At 42.4% G+C, this 18265-nt stretch overlaps 1 protein-coding gene across 1 annotated transcript; it reads left to right on the forward strand.

Moving 5' to 3' along the window:
- The first annotated feature begins 1941 nt into the window (after positions 1–1941).
- Positions 1942–17938, forward strand: LOC128699008 (uncharacterized). Its single transcript, XM_053791525.2, has 3 exons — positions 1942–2200; positions 15485–16359; positions 17521–17938. The coding sequence occupies exons 2-3, from the start codon at positions 15485–15487 to the stop codon at positions 17795–17797; spliced, it is 1152 nt and encodes a 383-aa protein (XP_053647500.1). The 5' UTR covers positions 1942–2200; the 3' UTR covers positions 17798–17938.
- The last annotated feature ends 327 nt before the right edge of the window (positions 17939–18265 follow it).

Genomic DNA, 18265 nt, shown 5'->3' on the forward strand with positions numbered 1-18265 from the left:
ACTACTGTGCAATCTATATCTACAGGACCTTAAATTCCAATATTAACCTTGACCTAAAACGCTTTCTTGATAGTTGTGACAGGATCCACAGGCATAACACCAGACACAAACATCTCTATGACATTCCCCGTGTTCGACTAAACCTTTACAAAAATTCAGTGTATTTCAAAGAACCTAAAATCTGGAACACCCTACCTGAAAACTCTAGAACTGCAGACACATTCATCACTTTCAAAACTACAGTTAGAAAACATCTTATCTCCCTGATCCACCCCGACAACTAACTACATGATAACCACCTGGTGATTCAAAATTACTCACCCACTGACTATAAACCCATAAATACTAATCTTAATCTTAAAATAATAAATCCTAACTAGTCATAAGTTTGCCTATGTTACTCAAATATAGACACCTTGTATTGTGCCAAAACAAAAGCATTCGCATTGCTAAACTCAAAATTATGATGTAGTCACTTAGCCTTAATACTATAATCTGTAAGGACTTAATGTTAAGAATTAATCTAAGTCTGCTCGAAATGCCTAGCCATGCTAGGTGTCCTAGTGGCCCCCTCTGTAATTAGTATTTTATAACATGCAAACCACAAAATACCCAAAACCTGTAAACCCCACATTGTAACCATTATAGAGAATAAACTTGAATTGAATAAGAAGATAGACCACAGAAATACCTGGACTCTCAGAGAGGGAAGCCAATATGTAGCTAACGAAGCTTAATACAAATACGTCTTTCAAACTGGAGAAGAAGAAACGGAAGACCAGAGACAGCACATTCTGGGATGTAAGAAACTGCAAATGGCGGATAAGATCAGGGAGTGAACATTATGTCGAACATATCAAAGGTGCCTATAGACCCCGCGACATAGCATGTGCAAACTCAGCAAATCTTGGAACTGTTGTCAGATACTTTATTAAAATAACCTTCAACATTCTGAACTCAAACATTATTAGAACTCCAAAGCGTTCTGTATTTGCGGGGGAGTTTGAAGGAAAGAACCAATGCTCCTCAAATAAGACTAGAGAAGACATGATTATAATAGTATACTAAAATTATTTTACAGCTGGTAAGAAAATTAAAATGCCAGACGGAGGAAGGAAAGAGAGAGAGAGAGAGAGAGAGAGAGAGAGAGAGAGAGAGAATACTTCATTAGTATTAGAGTTGTAAGTGGACTGACCTGTGAGAGGCAGTAGTGATTATCGTTGTAATATTAATGGGAAAGTGGTAAATCCATGGGAGTCCTGCAGATTCTGGGGAATGAGAGGTAATCTGGTTTGATACAAGGAAAGGGAGGGTTGCTCCAGTTACACTAGCATTAAGATATCTGCTCTCTCGTCAATTTCCCTTCCCCAATCCCCTCCCAAAATCCCCACCCCATCTCACCTCTCTGAAGAAAGGTAGTAGTGAAGGTAAACGCCATAAAAAGAGTAGAGGTGACAAGGCCTAACTTTTTTTTTTTAATCAAGGTGGTGGCGGGGGGGGGGTACTGATAAAACCTACGGAACAAGCAACACCATCCCACACTTACTATGGTAAGAAGGGAAGCCAAGACTCCAGTAAACAAGTAGCTGAGTACAGAGCTATGAAGTTTTAGACTTAAAAACTTGCACAGGATAGCTACCATGCAGAACCTCTCCTACTTCACCGAAAGTGATTTTTAGTGAGTGTTGACATCTCTTCCACATGTTGTTATGAACAACATTAACCAAAGAATCTAGTTCTTATATTTTCTCCAATGTAAGAAGAGTCAAAATTTTATTATGTATTGTAGCGCACGAAAAGTGGCAAGAAAACTGCTTTCAGAAATACCAATTAGTCGAGCGGGTCGAAGCCAGAGTCATGGAGCGGGCGCAGTGCTGGGGTTTTCCAGGTATAACCCCGCAGTAGAGAGACTGGTCTCAGCTGTTTAAGCCGAGGTGTTGAGGTGGGAGTGTGTGTAGAGCTGCACCAGACATCACACACACCTTCACCTGTCCACTACACTGTAACTCGCCTAATGTGAACATCCAGCTACCCGACACGCACTCTATAACGACCGTAGTGTTTCCAACGAACCGTGTGGGAGCTGCCTAGTATCTCAGTGGCACAAGACATACTTGCACCTAGTTAGTTGACTTGCAATTATTTTCCCGTAGACTGAAGTGATCGACATTAAACAGTGAATTCGCCTTCATAAAAAATCGTAAGTACTGAGCTTCTACTGATGTGCAGTTTAGAAAAAAAAGGTCTATATTTTGATTCATACAGCATTATAATGTGGAATTTTTTGTGGGATATTATTACAAGGCGCCTGAGCTAGAGACCAACTTTTAGTTCTTAATATAAGAACTATTATTTTTATTAGCCACCAGGCCACGGGGCTGGGTGGTTAAAACTGTCGCTTCACACGGCGATAGTCCAGGTTCGATTCCCGGCGAGGGTAGAAACATTGGGCGTGTTTCTTTACACCGGTTGTCTATGTTCACCCATCAGTAAAATGGGTACCTGAGTGTTAGTGGATGGTGTGGGTCGCATCCTGGGACAAAATTGACCTAATTTGCAAAACGAGTGGCTTTCTATAGTAGTATGTCACTGATGTCAGCTATGGTCTGTATACCTTGTACATGTATTGTAAAAATAATGATATTACTATTATTAGTAGTAGTACTGTAAGTAAAATATATTAATATAAAAATAATTATTATTATTATTATTATTTTATTATTATTATAGGTGATGTGCCAGTGTTAAGTTGGAATCCAGGTGTGTGTGTTTTATCAAGGATACAACATCTATCCTTTTTCCTGTGGAGTTAAAGGTCACGTGTTTACTTAGAAGTGTTCAGCTCCGTCATGTCGACGGCCACGATCAACATTGTTGTATACACATTCACAACACTTAATGTACACAGTATATACTTGATGTATGACGATGCAATGTAAATTATAATATTTATACAAAACTGAAGTAACAAATATATCGGTGAGATGTTATGACTGATGTTTGTATGAAATTCTTATGCCAAGACCAGTCTAGCTTATAAACACAGTAACCTATATGACGCGCTGCACCCCCTCCCCCCCGCAGTTTGTCTTGTTTACGCGGTAATTTTTATAACAACCATGACCTTACTCATTCACGTATATATCACCTTTGTGACTCGTTCAACTGATCTCTTGCTCACGTAGACTATTTTTAACACTCTACCAAGCAGTAAACCCTAGGGTTGACACATTTAATACTTACAACTATGTAAGAAATAAGCATATGTAACTAGGAGGTATATTAGACTTTTGGAATCTGGTGTGGGAACATGTCATCAATATATGTCCTAGTATATATTTCTGGTATAGTTAATATACGTAAGGTAAAACTGGAACTAGGATATAATACAGGGAAGCACTGATTTGGCAATAGAGTTGCGGATTAGTGTAACAAACCCCCAGGTAGCTTCACTCACGCGAGAACTTTAAGTAGCTTTAAATATTGGTTTGGACGGGTATGAGTGAGTTAGACCTGCCTACTATGGGCAAGGATAATTTACTAGTAGGCCATACTAAACAGTTGCTAGCAAATGAGTCACTGAAGACATCCCATGTGCCAAGATACCACTGTGTCGCATTGTCTGACACAGCAACACACTGGTACCTTGATACAAGGTACCATTGCGTTCCATTATTTTCTTATATGAATGCTTGGTTGGTCACTGCTGTCGTGGTTCACCAGTGACTTGGTACCTCTCAGTAGTTTCTGCAGCTGGTGGGAGGCTCGAATGTGATTGCCTCTCATTCCACAAGTGCTTTGTGACCTCTGAGGGTTTAGCTCTCCACCATACATCAGATCATAAGAATTAATTATAATGAAAATTACAATTAATAATAATAATTTTCTCATTCAATTATATTTTCTGAATCAGAACAATTCCGGCTTTCACCTTGGTTGGTTTTCCCAAAGCGCGCGCGCACGCACACATGAGCTGAGTCTCGACCCCTGCAACCACAATTAGGTGAGTACACACACACACGACGAAGACAGGATGTTCCAGAGATGGGACACAGCAACAAGGGGACACAGTTCGAAGTTGAAAACACAGATGAATCACAGGGATGTTAGGAAGTATTTCTTCAGCCACAGAGTAGTCAGGAAGTGGAATAGTTTGGGAAGCATGTAGTGGAGGCAGGATTCATACATAGCTTTAAGCAGAGGTATGATGAAGCTCACGGTTCAGGGAGAGTGACCTAGTAGCGACCAGTGAAGAGGCGGGACCAGGAGCTAGGACTTGACCCCTGCAACCTCAGCTAGGCGAGTACACACACACACACACACACACACACACACTATGCAAATATCGCAAACCAAGCGATACAGGATGAAAAACAACCATGGGGGGGCGTAGAATGATAGTTGTAGGCCTTTCGTGTTGCAGTCAACACATCAGGAGCTCGTAAAGTTGCAGAAAAAGGATGTCCGAGCCAACACGATCCCAGAGGATGTATTCACTGGAGTGAGGGGGGAGACAGACAGACAGACACACACACACACACACACACACACACACACACACACACATCAGAAAAAAAGGAAACAGAAAATGCCCCCAGGCATACCAGTACCCATAGCCAGAAAGGTTGAATATTATAGCATTAGAAAAATCCCAGACGCGCTGGTATTGTAATAGTAGCGTATTATAGAACAGATCCTAAGATAACACTTGAAACCAAGAATATTCTGGTCCTTCCATACAATGAAAATTTATTTATCCTGCCGAATGCCCTTAAAAGATTTAATGTACAAGTAGTTTTTAAAAATTCTGATAAGGAATTTACCCCAAGAGAGTTATGGTGGTGTCTACAGAATTTGTTGCAACGGTTGCAATCTGTCCTATGTGGGACAGATAGGAATATCTTTAGAAAATAGAATATCACAACATCGCTATTCAGTAAATACAGCACAGGAGTCGAAGGCGATTTTCAAGCACATTATATCTTTTAATAACCTGGCAAACTGGCAAGAAGAGTTATCTTCCCTTGTCTCTTGGCTTGAAAGAAATATTGTAGAAACGGGAATTACTAAGCAAGATAAGCATTCATCATACAATATCAGTGGCGGGTTGTTCAAATTAGAGGCATTTTTAGTTGAGGCAAAAGTACACGGTCAAAAATTGGGCTCGTATTTAAATGCATTGGACTGTCTTAAATGTAGTGCCACACCGAGGAATTAGGGCCTATTTTCCTTCATTTTCTGAAGGTTGAACCAGAGTTTGACTCTGAATCATGTCTTCCTTGTAATCACAGATGCCTCCCTCTTTAAATGAGTTTATTTTAATGAGCCCTTTTTTCTTTGTATAACTTATTGAAGTCTCCCCTTTAAATGTTCCCATTTTCTCGTCCCTTTAAATGGACCTGCTTTCTCGTGGATGGTACTCCGTAATTGCCAGTAACTTCCAGACCACTGCTAATATAATTATTTATGTAAAATTATTTATAGCTGAGTCTGGCGGAATTTTTGATAGTTGTTAGGTTACTTTCGTTTGGGCTACTGTTACAATATCAGCGTTTGTGGGATTTTTCACACACACACACACACACACACACCAAGGCAGGGTGACCTGAAAAAGAAGAAACACTTTCATACTTAATCATCATTCACTCCATCACTGTCTTACCAAAGGCGCATCTACACTACAGTTATAAAACCGCAACATATCTCCAACCTACTTAATAAGAGCGCAGGCACTATATTTCCCACCTCCAGGACTCGTGTCCGGTTAACCGGTTTCCCTGAATTCCTTCATAAATGTTATTTTGCTCACACTCCAACAGCAAGTAAAGTCATAAAAAACCATTTGTCTCCATTTACTCCTTTCTAACACGTTCACACAATCTTGCTGGAAATCTAAGCCCTTTGCACACGAAACCTCCTTTACCCCCCCTCCAACCTTTCATAGGCCTCCCCCTCCCCCCCATCCTTTCCACTACAGATTTATATGCCCTCCAAGTTATTCTGTTTTACTCCATCCTTTCTAAATGTCCGAACCACCTCAACAACCCCTCCTCAACCCTCTGGTAACACTTTTAGAAACTTTGCACCTCCTTCTAATCTCCAAATTACGGATTCTCTGACTCATAATCACACCGCCCCCAGACACATCTCCAGTATTACCTTGCTCTTTCCTATCTTCACTTTTAATTTCCTTCTTTAACATACCTTCCAAACTTGTTCACCAACCTCTGCAACTTTATTCAGAATCTCCCAGAATCGCAGTGTGATCAGTAAAAAAAACACAACTTTTAAAACTCCCACTTCGTGTTAGATACTTTATCTCTTAATTCCACACCTCTTACCAATACCCGAGCATTCACTTCTCGCATCCCCATCTATAAATATACTGAACAACCATAGTGACATCACTCATCCCTGTCTCTAAGGTTTTTGGTAACCTACCATCTATTCCATACACTTGCATCATCTGCCATATTACCCCCCTTCCCTCCGTATCCACCCTATCGTATGCCTTTTTCAAATCCATAAGTGAGATGAAAAACTCTTTACCCTCATCTAAATACTGTTCACCTGTATGTTTCATTGTAAACACTTGGTCTACACACCCCCTACCCTTCCCAAAGCCTCCTTGTTCATCTGTGATCCTGCTCTCCGTCTTATTTTTAATTATTTCAGTATATCTCTGCACTTTACCAGGTATACTCAACAGGCTGATTCCCCCTATAATTTTTACTCTGCCAATCCCTAGGTACATTCCACTCTTCCGTACACTTACTAAAGAAAAGCACCAACCATTCGAATAGGGGCGAGAATAGGAGCGTCAAGTCGAAGGGCAACACCAATGCGGATATTTATATGTAGTGGAGGGAGAGTAATAGGGGGGTCAAGGGTGATGGGTTACCACCTCTGGAACCGACTGGGGACCCTTAGCCTCAGAGGAGAAATGTACTTAGGGAAAACTAAGAGTTTTCCCGGGAGTTTACTATTTTCTTCTATTTTCCCCGTCTGTGACGTGGCGCTGAATCTTGTTGACGTGTTAAGCTTTACAGCCGAAGTGTGAAAATAAAGCGATCTTTCCATTACTTTTTTTTTCATCTCTTTCTCATGAATTGATATACCCAGGCAAATCAACGTCTGTTTAATAATTTTCACTAAAATTATAACTTTAACCTTTGACCCTTGTGGATTAACGCTTAATTTTGATTATAAAAATATCACTTTGGCCCGTTAGAAGTCGAATAATATTAAGGAGATGAACGATGCTCACACTCCAGCAAGACTAAAAGTAAATAACACAAACACAATACAGTAACTGTAACAATACACAAATAACCCGCACATAGGTGACTGTAACTTGTGACGACGTTTCAGTTAATTACAATATTTGTCATTAATGAAATGCAACAATTTCCTCATAATGTATACGGTCTGATTTTCGTGAAATTAATTATTAGGGCGAAAGTGATTAATACTCTCGGTTTGTTTAACAAAACAATCTTTGCTGAGAGGAACAAGCCGCGTGTACAACACCTGGATATCCACGCTAATGATAGCCAAGTGTTGGACATGTCTTGTTCATCTCCTTATGGGTTTTATATACCAATAATGTATAAAAGACATGCTGAATGAGAAAATTCGATAACTGTGGCTTAAAAGGCGCGTGAGTTTCCCGGTCTCATAATATGTTTAATTGTTTTCGCTATAATCTACCTTGTCCATAATTACTATCGCATTTGTTTTGCTTTCGTAAGGTGAGTCTAGGATCTTAATTCATGGTATAACTTAACAAATCTTTGAGAATAATTGTGTTACAGAGGTTTGAGCATAACTGAGACCTCTGTAACACAGTTGTTCTCAAAGATTTGTGAAGTTACACCATGAATTAAGGAAAGATCCCAGACTTCACCTTACGAAACAGACAAAGCAAATGCGATAGTAATTATGGGCAAGGTAGATTATAGGGAAAAAGATAACGTATTAGAAGACAGGGGAAATGACGTGCCTGTTAAATAGCAGGACGGGTACCTTCAGTGGGCATCTGCAGTTTGTATTGCGATTTCGACAGCAGATTAAACTACGGGTCATTAACAAGGGCTATCTAGGTGGAAGAGGGGGGGGGGGGGCTAGGGGACTCTTAAAGAAGCGTTTATTTTGTTACTGTTTTTTATCAGGGACGGAGCTTCCTGGAGAACAGAGAATTTTTTTTTGAGGGGGGCTGAAGCCCCTTCACTCCAATTCAGTGTTTTTTAAAGATATTTGAATTATGAAGCTGGTTTTTTTTTTTTTTTTGTAACAAGCTTGGTCCAAGGCGGACCTCCGGAAGCAAGAGATCTCTCGGAACCCATCAAAGGTATACATAAATGTGAATTGGTAAATCTGTACACAGCGATACATGATAAACCATACCCCGGCCGGGACTGAACCCGCGGTCAGAGTCTCAAAACTCCAGCCCGTCGCGTTAGCCACTAGACCAGCTAGCCACAATAAGATTCGTCCAACTAGGTATATACCTAGTTGGATGAATCTTATTGTGGCTAGCTGGTCTAGTGGCTAACGCGACGGGCTGGAGTTTTGAGACTCTATGACCGCGGGTTCAATCCCGGCCGGGGTATGGTTTGTTTGCAATCGTGTCATTACGATTTCGTGAGTCATACATGATAAAGCTCTACACAGAGCGAAACTTTGCCCCAATCAGAGCTGCTTGTGAGCGCCATGAGTGTAACACGCCACTGTATCCTGCAACTACAGTAGATGATCAGGAAAATGTATATATAGTTTTGTTGTTCAGAGGACAGTCAGTGATCCCAGAGGTGTTCTACAGTAACTGTCAACACGATCCTGGTATATGTTTGTCCAAAATGGCTGTGTACCTTGGCTTCTCGTATGTTCCTCAGTTGAAAGCCTTGTGTAACCAAATCGAATTCATTTATCTCGGAATACTGTATAAAAATTAATTTAATGATAACGTATAGACAGCCATCCAGGGAGGTGCTACCCTCCTGTCACATGACCGTGTAGACAGCAGCCATGTAAGGAGGTGCTACCCTCCTGTCACATGACCGTGTAGACAGCAGCCATGTAAGGAGGTGCTACCCTCCTGTCACATGACCGTGTAGACAGCAGCCATGTAAGGAGGTGCTACCCTCCTGTCACATGACCGTGTAGACAGCAGCCATGTAAGGAGGTGCTACCCTCCTGTCACATGACCGTGTAGACAGCAGCCATGTAAGGAGGTGCTACCCTCCTGTCATGTGTAATGAAAATCCTGTTAAAAGATCTTCACTCTGGCAGGATTACTGATCATGTTTTTAATGTCTCCTGAACTTGTAAGACGGCAGATAAATCTTGCGGAATTTTACTTACCTTTATCATATATCTTAACTTTGTGTGCCACTAATTGACTCTGGTGAAGGGTTCATGGTCCAAGGGATTTGATCTGATCCCCCGAGGCCTTGTATGACCTGCGTGGCATACTAGTTATCAATCCTGCAGTATTTCCTTATAAAGTTAGGAGGTCTGGTGTGTGGCCTGGGATGGGTGGGGGGGGGGTGATCCTCGTAACCATTTGTGCAAATATTATTCTAATGTGTGTGTCCGGTACAGTCTACATACAAGTGACTTCTCAAACATCTTGCAATGAAATTCCATTGAATTATCGTGTAAACTTGCTATGGCAAATTGTTGTAGAACATCTGAGTAAACAGGATATTTTAATATATCTGGAAAAAAACGTGATTTTCAGGAACAAAAGGTATTTATGTTAAGATATCCTAAGTATTTACTCTTGTGTCAGTTCTTACAATTTACTAATATTTCGGAATGTTAGAATATAATAAAACGCATTTTAATATTGTGACAATAAGAATCTATTCTTTTTCGAAGGAAAGCTGAATATTTTTATATCAAGTGTAGAAGCCTTCAAGAGGAAACCTGGACAAGTATCTTCACCAAGTACCAGATCAACCAGGCTGTGATGGATATGTGGAGCAGCGGGCCTCCAGCAGCAACAGCCTGGTTGACCAGGCAAGCACCAGACTAGCCTGGCCCATGGCCGGACTCCGAGAGTAGTTAAACTCACGAAACTTTTCAAAGGTACAAGATAAAGTATCTAACCTGTTATTTTCGTCTTAGAGACTCCATATCCAGTCTTTTTTTACGAGTTCCATCTGGCGTTTGAACAGCTTGTCTGTAAATCCTGAATACACCACAAATAACAAAAAAGGAACAATACCGTAACAGGAATAATACACAAATAACTCGCACATAGAAGAGAGGAGCTTACGACGACGTTTCGGTCCAACTTGGACCATTTGCAAAGTCACACTAGCGAAAAGGAGAGGAGGAGGGAGTATATATAGACCAGGAGGTGGTAGTAGTAGTGGAGGTATATATATATACATCATCCTCTCCTTTTCGTTAGACTTTGTAAATGGTCCAAGTCGGACCGAAACGTCGTCGTAAGCTCCTCTCTTCTATGTATGGGTTATTTGTGTATAATATACCACAAGTTTCAATTTAAGCTGGACGAGATGTAAGGTTAGGTCTCCAAACACCTGCTTTCTCTGTTTAGCTAGCATTAAATAAATACCCAAGTGTTAGTCCATTGTGGTGAGCGGTGTCTGCCTGGGTCAGTCCAGTGCTTCACGTGGGAAGGAGTTGCACGGAGAAGGAAGGGGTTATTCACCTTGAAATCAGAAATTCAAAAACTACTTTTGGAACTTGTTTATGTCTGACGTAAACTAAGAGTCCTTGAAACTTCGCCAGAAAAACTAAGAGCTTTTTTGTAGGTAATGTTAAAGGTGAGCTGGTGGGGGGGGGGGGGAGGCAGCCTCCGAGATGTGGAGAGCCAGTAGTCAAGAACGACGCTGTCGTTACCATGTGTAATTACAGTTTTGGTTTAAGTACAAAGAAAGCCATTATCATGCCGGGCCATTTCTCTCATCCAGTGACTGGCCAGGGCCTACGATTATTATTTACTGATCCATCACACATTACTGAAAATGCTGCTACTTTAGTAAGGAATAGTTAAATGAGAGCGTGATCATCAAAGCCAGTTGACCTTACATGAAGAGCGTGATCATCAAAGCCAGTTGACCTTACATGAAGAGCGTGATCATCAAAGCCAGTTGACCTTACATGAAGAGCGTGATCATCAAAGCTTTACATGAATACTCAGCTATTGTTCACCAATGTTCCTCATAATCACGAGCGACTTCACTGATAATTAAGACTAAGATCCGACATATTGTACGTAGCAAATCGAAACTGTGAGAAAAAACTCTGAAATCCTCCAGGCAAAAGCCGTGGGAGACCCGGTTCGTATAGTGGGAGTGCACAGTAACTGCTGTGATGTTCTGGAAACTGATTATTAGGACGTCGAACACACAAAACCACCACAGGATCACAAGTCTCATGGGTTGTGTTGGTGTCAGCAGTGCCAAGCTCATGGGTTGTTGGTGTCAGCAGTGCCAAGCTCATGGGTTGTGTTGGTGTCAGCAGTGCCAAGCTCATGGGTTGTTGGTGTCAGCAGTGCCAAGCTCACGGATTGTGTTGGTGTCAGCACCGCCAAGCTCATGGGTTGTTGGTGTCAGCACCGCCAAGCTCATGGGTTGTTGGTGTCAACAGTGCCAAGCTCATGGGTTGTGTTGGTGTCAGCAGTGCCAAGCTCATGGGTTGTTGGTGTCAGCAGTGCCAAGCTCATGGGTTGTGTTGGTGTCAGCAGTGCCAAGCTCATGGGTTGTTGGTGTCAGCAGTGCCAAGCTCATGGGTTGTGTTGGTGTCAGCACCGCCAAGCTCATGGGTTGTTGGTGTCAGCACCGCCAAGCTCATGGGTTGTTGGTATCAGCAGTGCCAAGCTCATGGATTGTTGGTGTCAGCAGTGCCAAGCTCATGGATTGTTGTCAGCAGTGCCAAGCTCATGGGTTGTTGGTGTCAACAGTGCCAAGCTCATGGGTTGTGTTGGTGTCAGCAGTGCCAAGCTCATGGATTGTTGGTGTCAGCAGTGCCAAGCTCATGGGTTGTGTTGGTGTCAGCAGCGCCAAGCTCATGGGTTGTTAGTGTCAGCAGTGCCAAGCTCATGGATTGTTGTCAGCAGTGCCAAGCTCATGGGTTGTTGGTGTCAGCAGTGCCAGGCTCATGGGATGTTGGTGTTAGCAGTGCCAAGCTCATGGGTTGTGTTGGTGTCAGCAGTGCTAAGCTAATAGGTTGTGTTGGTGTCAGCAGCACCAAGCTCATGGGTTGTGTTGGTGTCAGCAGTGCTAAGCTAATAGGTTGTGTTGGTGTCAGCAGCACCAAGCTCATGGGTTGTGTTGGTGTCAGCAGCACCAAGCTCATGGGTTGTGTTGGTATCAGCAGTGCTAAGCTCATGGGTTATGTTGGTGTCAGCACCAAGCAACATGGGTTGTGTTGGTGTCAACAGCGCCAATCTCATGGGTTGTGTTGGTGTCAGCAGCGCCAAGCTCATGGGTTGTGTTGGTGTCAGCAGTGCCAAGCTCATAGGTTGTGTTGGTGTCAGCAGTACCAAGCTCATGGATTGTGTTGGTGTCAGCAGTGCCAAGCTCATGGGTTATGTTTGTGTCAGCAGTGCCAAGCTCATAGGTTGTGTTGGTGTCAGCAGTACCAAGCTCATGGGTTGTTGGTGTCAGCAGTGCCAAGCTCATGGATTGTGGTGTCAGCAGTGCCAAGCTCATGGGTTATGTTGGTGTCAGCAGTGCCAAGCTCATGGGTTGTGTTGGTGTCAGCAGCGCCTAGCTCATGGGTTGGTGTCAGCAGTACCAAGCTCATGGGCTGTGTTGGTGTCAGCAGTGCCAAGCTCATGGGTTGTGTTGGTGTCAGCAGTGCCAAGCTCATAGGTTGTGTTGGTGTCAGCAGCGCCTAGCTCATGGGTTGGTGTCAGAAGTGCCAAGCTTATGGGTTGTGTTGGTGACAGCAGCTCCAAGCTCATGGGTTGTGTTGGTGTCAGCAGCGCCAAGCTCATGGGTTGTGTTGGTGTCAGCAGCACCAAGCTCATGGGTTGTTGGTGTCAGCAGTGCCAAGCTCTTGGGTTGGTGTCAGCAGTGACAAGCTCATGGGTTATGGTGTCAGGAGCGCCAAGCTCATGGGTTGTTAGTGTCAGAAGTGGCAAGCTCATGGGTTGTGTTGGTGTCAACAGTGCCAAGCTCATGGGTTGTGTTGGTGTCAGCAGTGCCAAGCTCATGGGTTGTGTTGGTGTCAGCAGTGCCAAGCTCATGGGTTGTTGGTGTCAGCAGTGCCAAGCTCATGGGTTGTTGGTGTCAGCAGTGCCAAGCTCATGGGTTAGTGTCCGCAGTGCCAAGCTCATGGGTTGTTGGTGTCAGCAGTGCCAAGCTCATGGGTTGTGTTGGTGTCAGCAGTGCCAAGCTCATGGGTTGTGTTGGTGTCAGCAGTGCCAAGCTCATGGGTTGTGTTGGTGTCAGCAGTGCCAAGCTCATGGGTTGTGTTGGTGTCAGCAGTGCCAAGCTCATGGGTTGTGTTGGTGTCAGCAGTGCCAAGCTCATGGGTTGTGTTGGTGTCAGCAGCGCCAAGCTCATGGGTTGGTGTCAGCAGCGCCAAGCTCATGGGTTGGTGTCAGCAGCGCCAAGCTCGGGTTGATGGTGTCCGGAGCTGTTTGACGAGGTTATACGTGACAATACTGACCCTAAACACTATTCCTACTTCAAAATCTTCATTAAAACAACTGTTCAGTGTATGTGGATTGCAACACTGGTAAACAAAGCATTCCCTGTGAATAATTTTTATTTCTACAAGTACATGAACAAGGTATACAGTCCTAGCTGACATCAATGACATACTAATATATAGAAAGCCGTTTGTTATGCTGAGCATTTCGCTAAAATTAGGTCAATTTTGTCCCTAGGATGCGACCCACACCAGTGGGCTAACAACCAGGTACCTATTTTACTGCTAGGTAAACAGGGACAGCAGGTGTCTTAAAAAAAAAAACACGTTCTGTTTACACCCGTACCGGGGATCGATCCCCCGGACCTCAGTGTGAGTTGAGTGCGCTACAACCGAGCTACGGGGCACTTGAAGGATGAACCAGATATATTTCAACATTCAGTCTTAGTCTTTAAAGAATCCTTTACGCTGATAATTTCTGCCACTTTATGAAGTCAATATATTTTAATAAATTTAGACCAAATTTACGAACAGCAGCTCAAAGTTGAAATTGTGAGTTCCCAAAATTTATTCTACATGAAAAATTTTATAACAATAATGTTTTTTTTACATTAACCTTATTAATTATACTGATATAATTGTCATATTATACTAATAAATTTATTTTCATTTATTTGCTCAGTACTATTAATTTAATCTACTTAAAACCTTAATTTTTAAAGGGGAAGCAAGTAGAAGGCCTTGGTCAGATGACCAAAAGCTCCAACGGCGGGTCATCATCTGCCTAAGACCCGCGTCAGGAAACAATTATCCTGTTTCCTGACGAACCTTACCTAATCTAACCTAAGTAATTTAATGTAATTATCATTAACAAAATACAGATTTAAATTATATGGAGAAGCTAAGAATGATGGTGTGTGACAGCTAAGAATAACCATTTTGTTAGTGTTTTCTGCCTTATTAGCTGGGGCAGTGTCACTCGCATCTCCACCATTGATACAAACACTTGCTATCAAATTCGTCACTGTGACAAAAACCACTTCCTTGAAGCTCACCTTAAGTGGCCCTTTTGGGACCTAGTTCCTAGGCCTTTTGTGTATCCAAATGCTCTTGTACTACCGTCCACAGGATGGATATGGGGTGCACAATAAACTAGCCACTTCGGTGGCAAAAATCTAAAAAATCTAATCTTAAGTGGTCAAGTCACAACCTTTCTTAACTCCCTCTTCTTCCTGTCTAACCATAATCTTCGTCACTATGCTATCATCTTTGCATGTCTCTGCCAACTTCGTCTCTCTGGTAATATATCTTAGCATTGCAGTCCAGACCTGCGTACAAGTGCTACATTTTTAGGCGTAGTTATGGAGGAAACTGCGCCGACGCCTCGGTGACACTTCGAATGGCTCGTTAATACACCGTACCAGTGAAAGTGATTTAAATACTAAGAATTTCTTTTAACCCAACCGGAAAAAATACGTGAATGCAGTACTCGCCTATATGTGGTTGCAGGGGTCGAGTCGAGGCAGTATAATGCAGGATTGCATTATACATCATTTGTGTTTGTCATTTTGTCGGTATTTTATTCCGTTTTCTCCCACTGCCGGATGTTACCCTACGTTTGTGCAGTGTGAGTATTGGCGATTCACTACACCCTGGCTGTCCCTGCTCATCTAACAACAAATAGGTACCTAGGTGTTAGCCTACTGTTAAGAGTGTAATCCTAAGATTGGTTTGGGTATTGAAATGAGTTTAGGTGGGATAAGATCTCTTAGCCTGTAAATTTAGCTACGTAAACAAAAATAAGTAGGAGTTGAAGACAAACAAAATGTTGATTATTCTTTTTCTTCAGATGAGAGTGTCGGTGACGATCATTGGCGTCCTCCTGGGGACGCTGCTGGGGCTCGTAGATATGCAGCTTATACAGCCGTTCAGGCAGATACGTCGACCCTCTGATAACTCCCGGGAGAATGACAACCCTAGCAATAAAAGATTTATTGTCCGCCTACCTCAAGATTATTCCCAGGTTGTGTCAGGTTCTGCTCAAAGACCTTTCTTTCTTCCCCAGCTCATTAGACAAAAAGAGAATCGGCAGTCAGGACAGGTATCCACAGTGATTAGGCAACCAAATTTTACTCCAACTGGTAATAGTCAAATATCCTTCACAGCCCCACAACCTCAGCGTCTTCAACAGTTCGGGAATGGTCAAGGAATATCATTTGCACAGTCTAATTTTCAACCATCCATCAACAGCCAATTAGGTCTGGTAACCCAACAGCCTAATCGTCAGCAACAGACTGGAAATAACGGATTTTCAGGAACTCTAGAGACTGCTCGTCGTGAACAAATGGAAAGTGTCCAAGTAATCCCACCACAGGTTAATCCTAGTTTACATCCTTTGAGTAGTCAAGCATTCGTAGGAACTCTATCTCCTAGCCGTCAACAAACTGAGCTTGCTCCAGGAATCACAGGAATAACTCAACCCAGTCGTGAGCAAACCGGGATTGGGCAAGGATTCCAAGGAACGCAACAACCTGATCGCGAACAAACCGGGGTTGGGCAAGGATTCCAAGGAACACATCAACCTCTTCCTCATCAAGCTGGAGGTTCCAGCCAGTCTCTCCTCGGAGGCTCCCCAGGGAGCGAACCAGCTGCTGGCCATGCAGATCGTCACCATCTGTGTTTAGTGAGACCAGAGCCTGGAGAATGTAGGGGAGCTTTCCCAAGGTAATCATTTTAACATAAATGTATTTCATGAAGCCATAATCCCTTGTAAGTCTTTCAGCGTAAGAAGTGGAGGTTCTATCCACCGTCTGCTAATCTTAGCCTGTAACATAGTGTAGTCAGTCTGTGTGAGAGGCAACCCAACGGCACATAACACCACATAAGAGTAAATGTTCCATTTGTAAAGAGAAACTGCAGTGAGAAAAATATCAATTATACTAAAGTATAATGTATGAGTTAATAAAATTTATACATGAATATATATCTTCACCAGAATAAAGATTTAAACCACTACGCTACGACAGTACTCGTAGCGTAGTGACTGGCTGCCTCCCGTACCATAAATCCGGCATTACCCTTATTATTTGGAAAACACTAATTCATATGGGTTATAATAATTATTAATAATTGCACCTGGTGAAGGATTCTGTAATAGGAACTGGAACTGCTATTAGATTCCTTATATCAAAACTTGTTGTATCTCACAAGAAACCAGATTTTTTTTTTAGTCACAGCCCTTGTGGTTTAGCCCTTCTTTTTTATTATAATATTTTTTTTAGTCACGAATTGTGAAGTTACTTAGGCAGAACAAAATTTTAAACAGTGGATCTTCGCTGAGTAAGAACTTCAGATTATATAGAGTACCGCCACTCCTTATAATATCTTATGTTCACCTAATCCTGCATGACAGTGACACCAACAGGCGGAAGTGCCTCGTTAGCTTAGAATAAAAGTGCCTCATGGCTGCCATCATCCAGGTCTCAGAGACCACTAAACAAAACCATGGAACCTTCATCCTCTCAGAAACGCGTGTCCCAAATATTATAGAATAGTATAACACTCGCAGCAATTCGGATCCGATTTACACTTCTGCCATCCAACCCACCATTTCTCAGCACCTAGCTGTTGGTCATTTTAAGAAGTGCTGTGTTCTCTATATAACTTGACGAAAATCTGAGTGAAGCCTTATTGTAATAGAGGCTTCTTATCTCTATGTATCTTTCATTTACTGTTATTTATTATTATTAATTAGTAATAATAGTAGTGGTGGTGGTACTGGTACTAACCTATGCTATACAGTGTTGAATTATTTACAAGCTAAAGTTCTTTTCATCAACGAATAAGCAAATTTCCTAATAGTGACGCATGTTATACCCTTCGCAGGTACTTCTACGACCCAGAGAGTGACCAGTGTGATTGTTTCGTCTACGGTGGTTGTGGGTTAGAGGGTCTCCAGCCCAATTTCAAATCACTTAAGGATTGTCAACGCTCCTGTCTCCCCACCAACCTGCAGGAAGGACCCAAATGTAGGATTATCTTCAGTGATGAGCAGACCGTTTTTACTCATAAGGCACATGCGTCCCCCCCATTCCAGAGTCATGCATCCGCCAATAAGTTTTTAAGTATGATTATCCAACAAGGGAGTCAACCATTAAACTAGTGTTTCCCAACCTAGGTGGTACTACCATCTAGTGAACGCTTTTACAATACAGAGGATTAATATGCTGATTGTAATAATGTTGGTAGAATTACCGACAATATGTAAAGTAAAACGACACAACTGCAACTAATGTGGCATTTTATTGTGGCAACGTTTCGCTCCCCTGAAGCTTTATCAAGCCGTAACGGCTTGACAAAGCTCCTGGAGAGCGAAACGTTGCCACAATAAAATGTCACATTAGTTGCACTTGTGTCCTTTTACATAATATGCTGATTAATGCTAAGCAGAAGAATTTTTTAAAAATGAACTTTGAGCTAGCAGGGAGCATTAAAAGCCACAGAGGTGTTTGCAGGATTCACATTTAATGTGATATACAGTGGAACCTCGGTACTCGAACAGCTCTGTACTCGAACAATTCGGTACTCGAATGCTTTGGTAAAAAGATCGCTCGGTAGTCGACCGTTTGCT

This window comes from Cherax quadricarinatus, chromosome 55 (assembly GCF_038502225.1).
Source record: "Cherax quadricarinatus isolate ZL_2023a chromosome 55, ASM3850222v1, whole genome shotgun sequence".
Lineage (NCBI taxonomy): Eukaryota > Metazoa > Arthropoda > Malacostraca > Decapoda > Parastacidae > Cherax > Cherax quadricarinatus.

What these genes read in the sequence shown, in the direction of transcription:
- LOC128699008 (XM_053791525.2), top strand. Translation starts at nt 15,485, where the DNA reads ATGAGAGTGTCGGTGACGATCATTGGCGTCCTCCTGGGGACGCTGCTG. An exon ending in TGTAGGGGAGCTTTCCCAAG is followed by an intron (nt 16,360 to 17,520) that starts GTAATCATTTTA and finishes TACCCTTCGCAG; the next exon opens with GTACTTCTACGACCCAGAGA.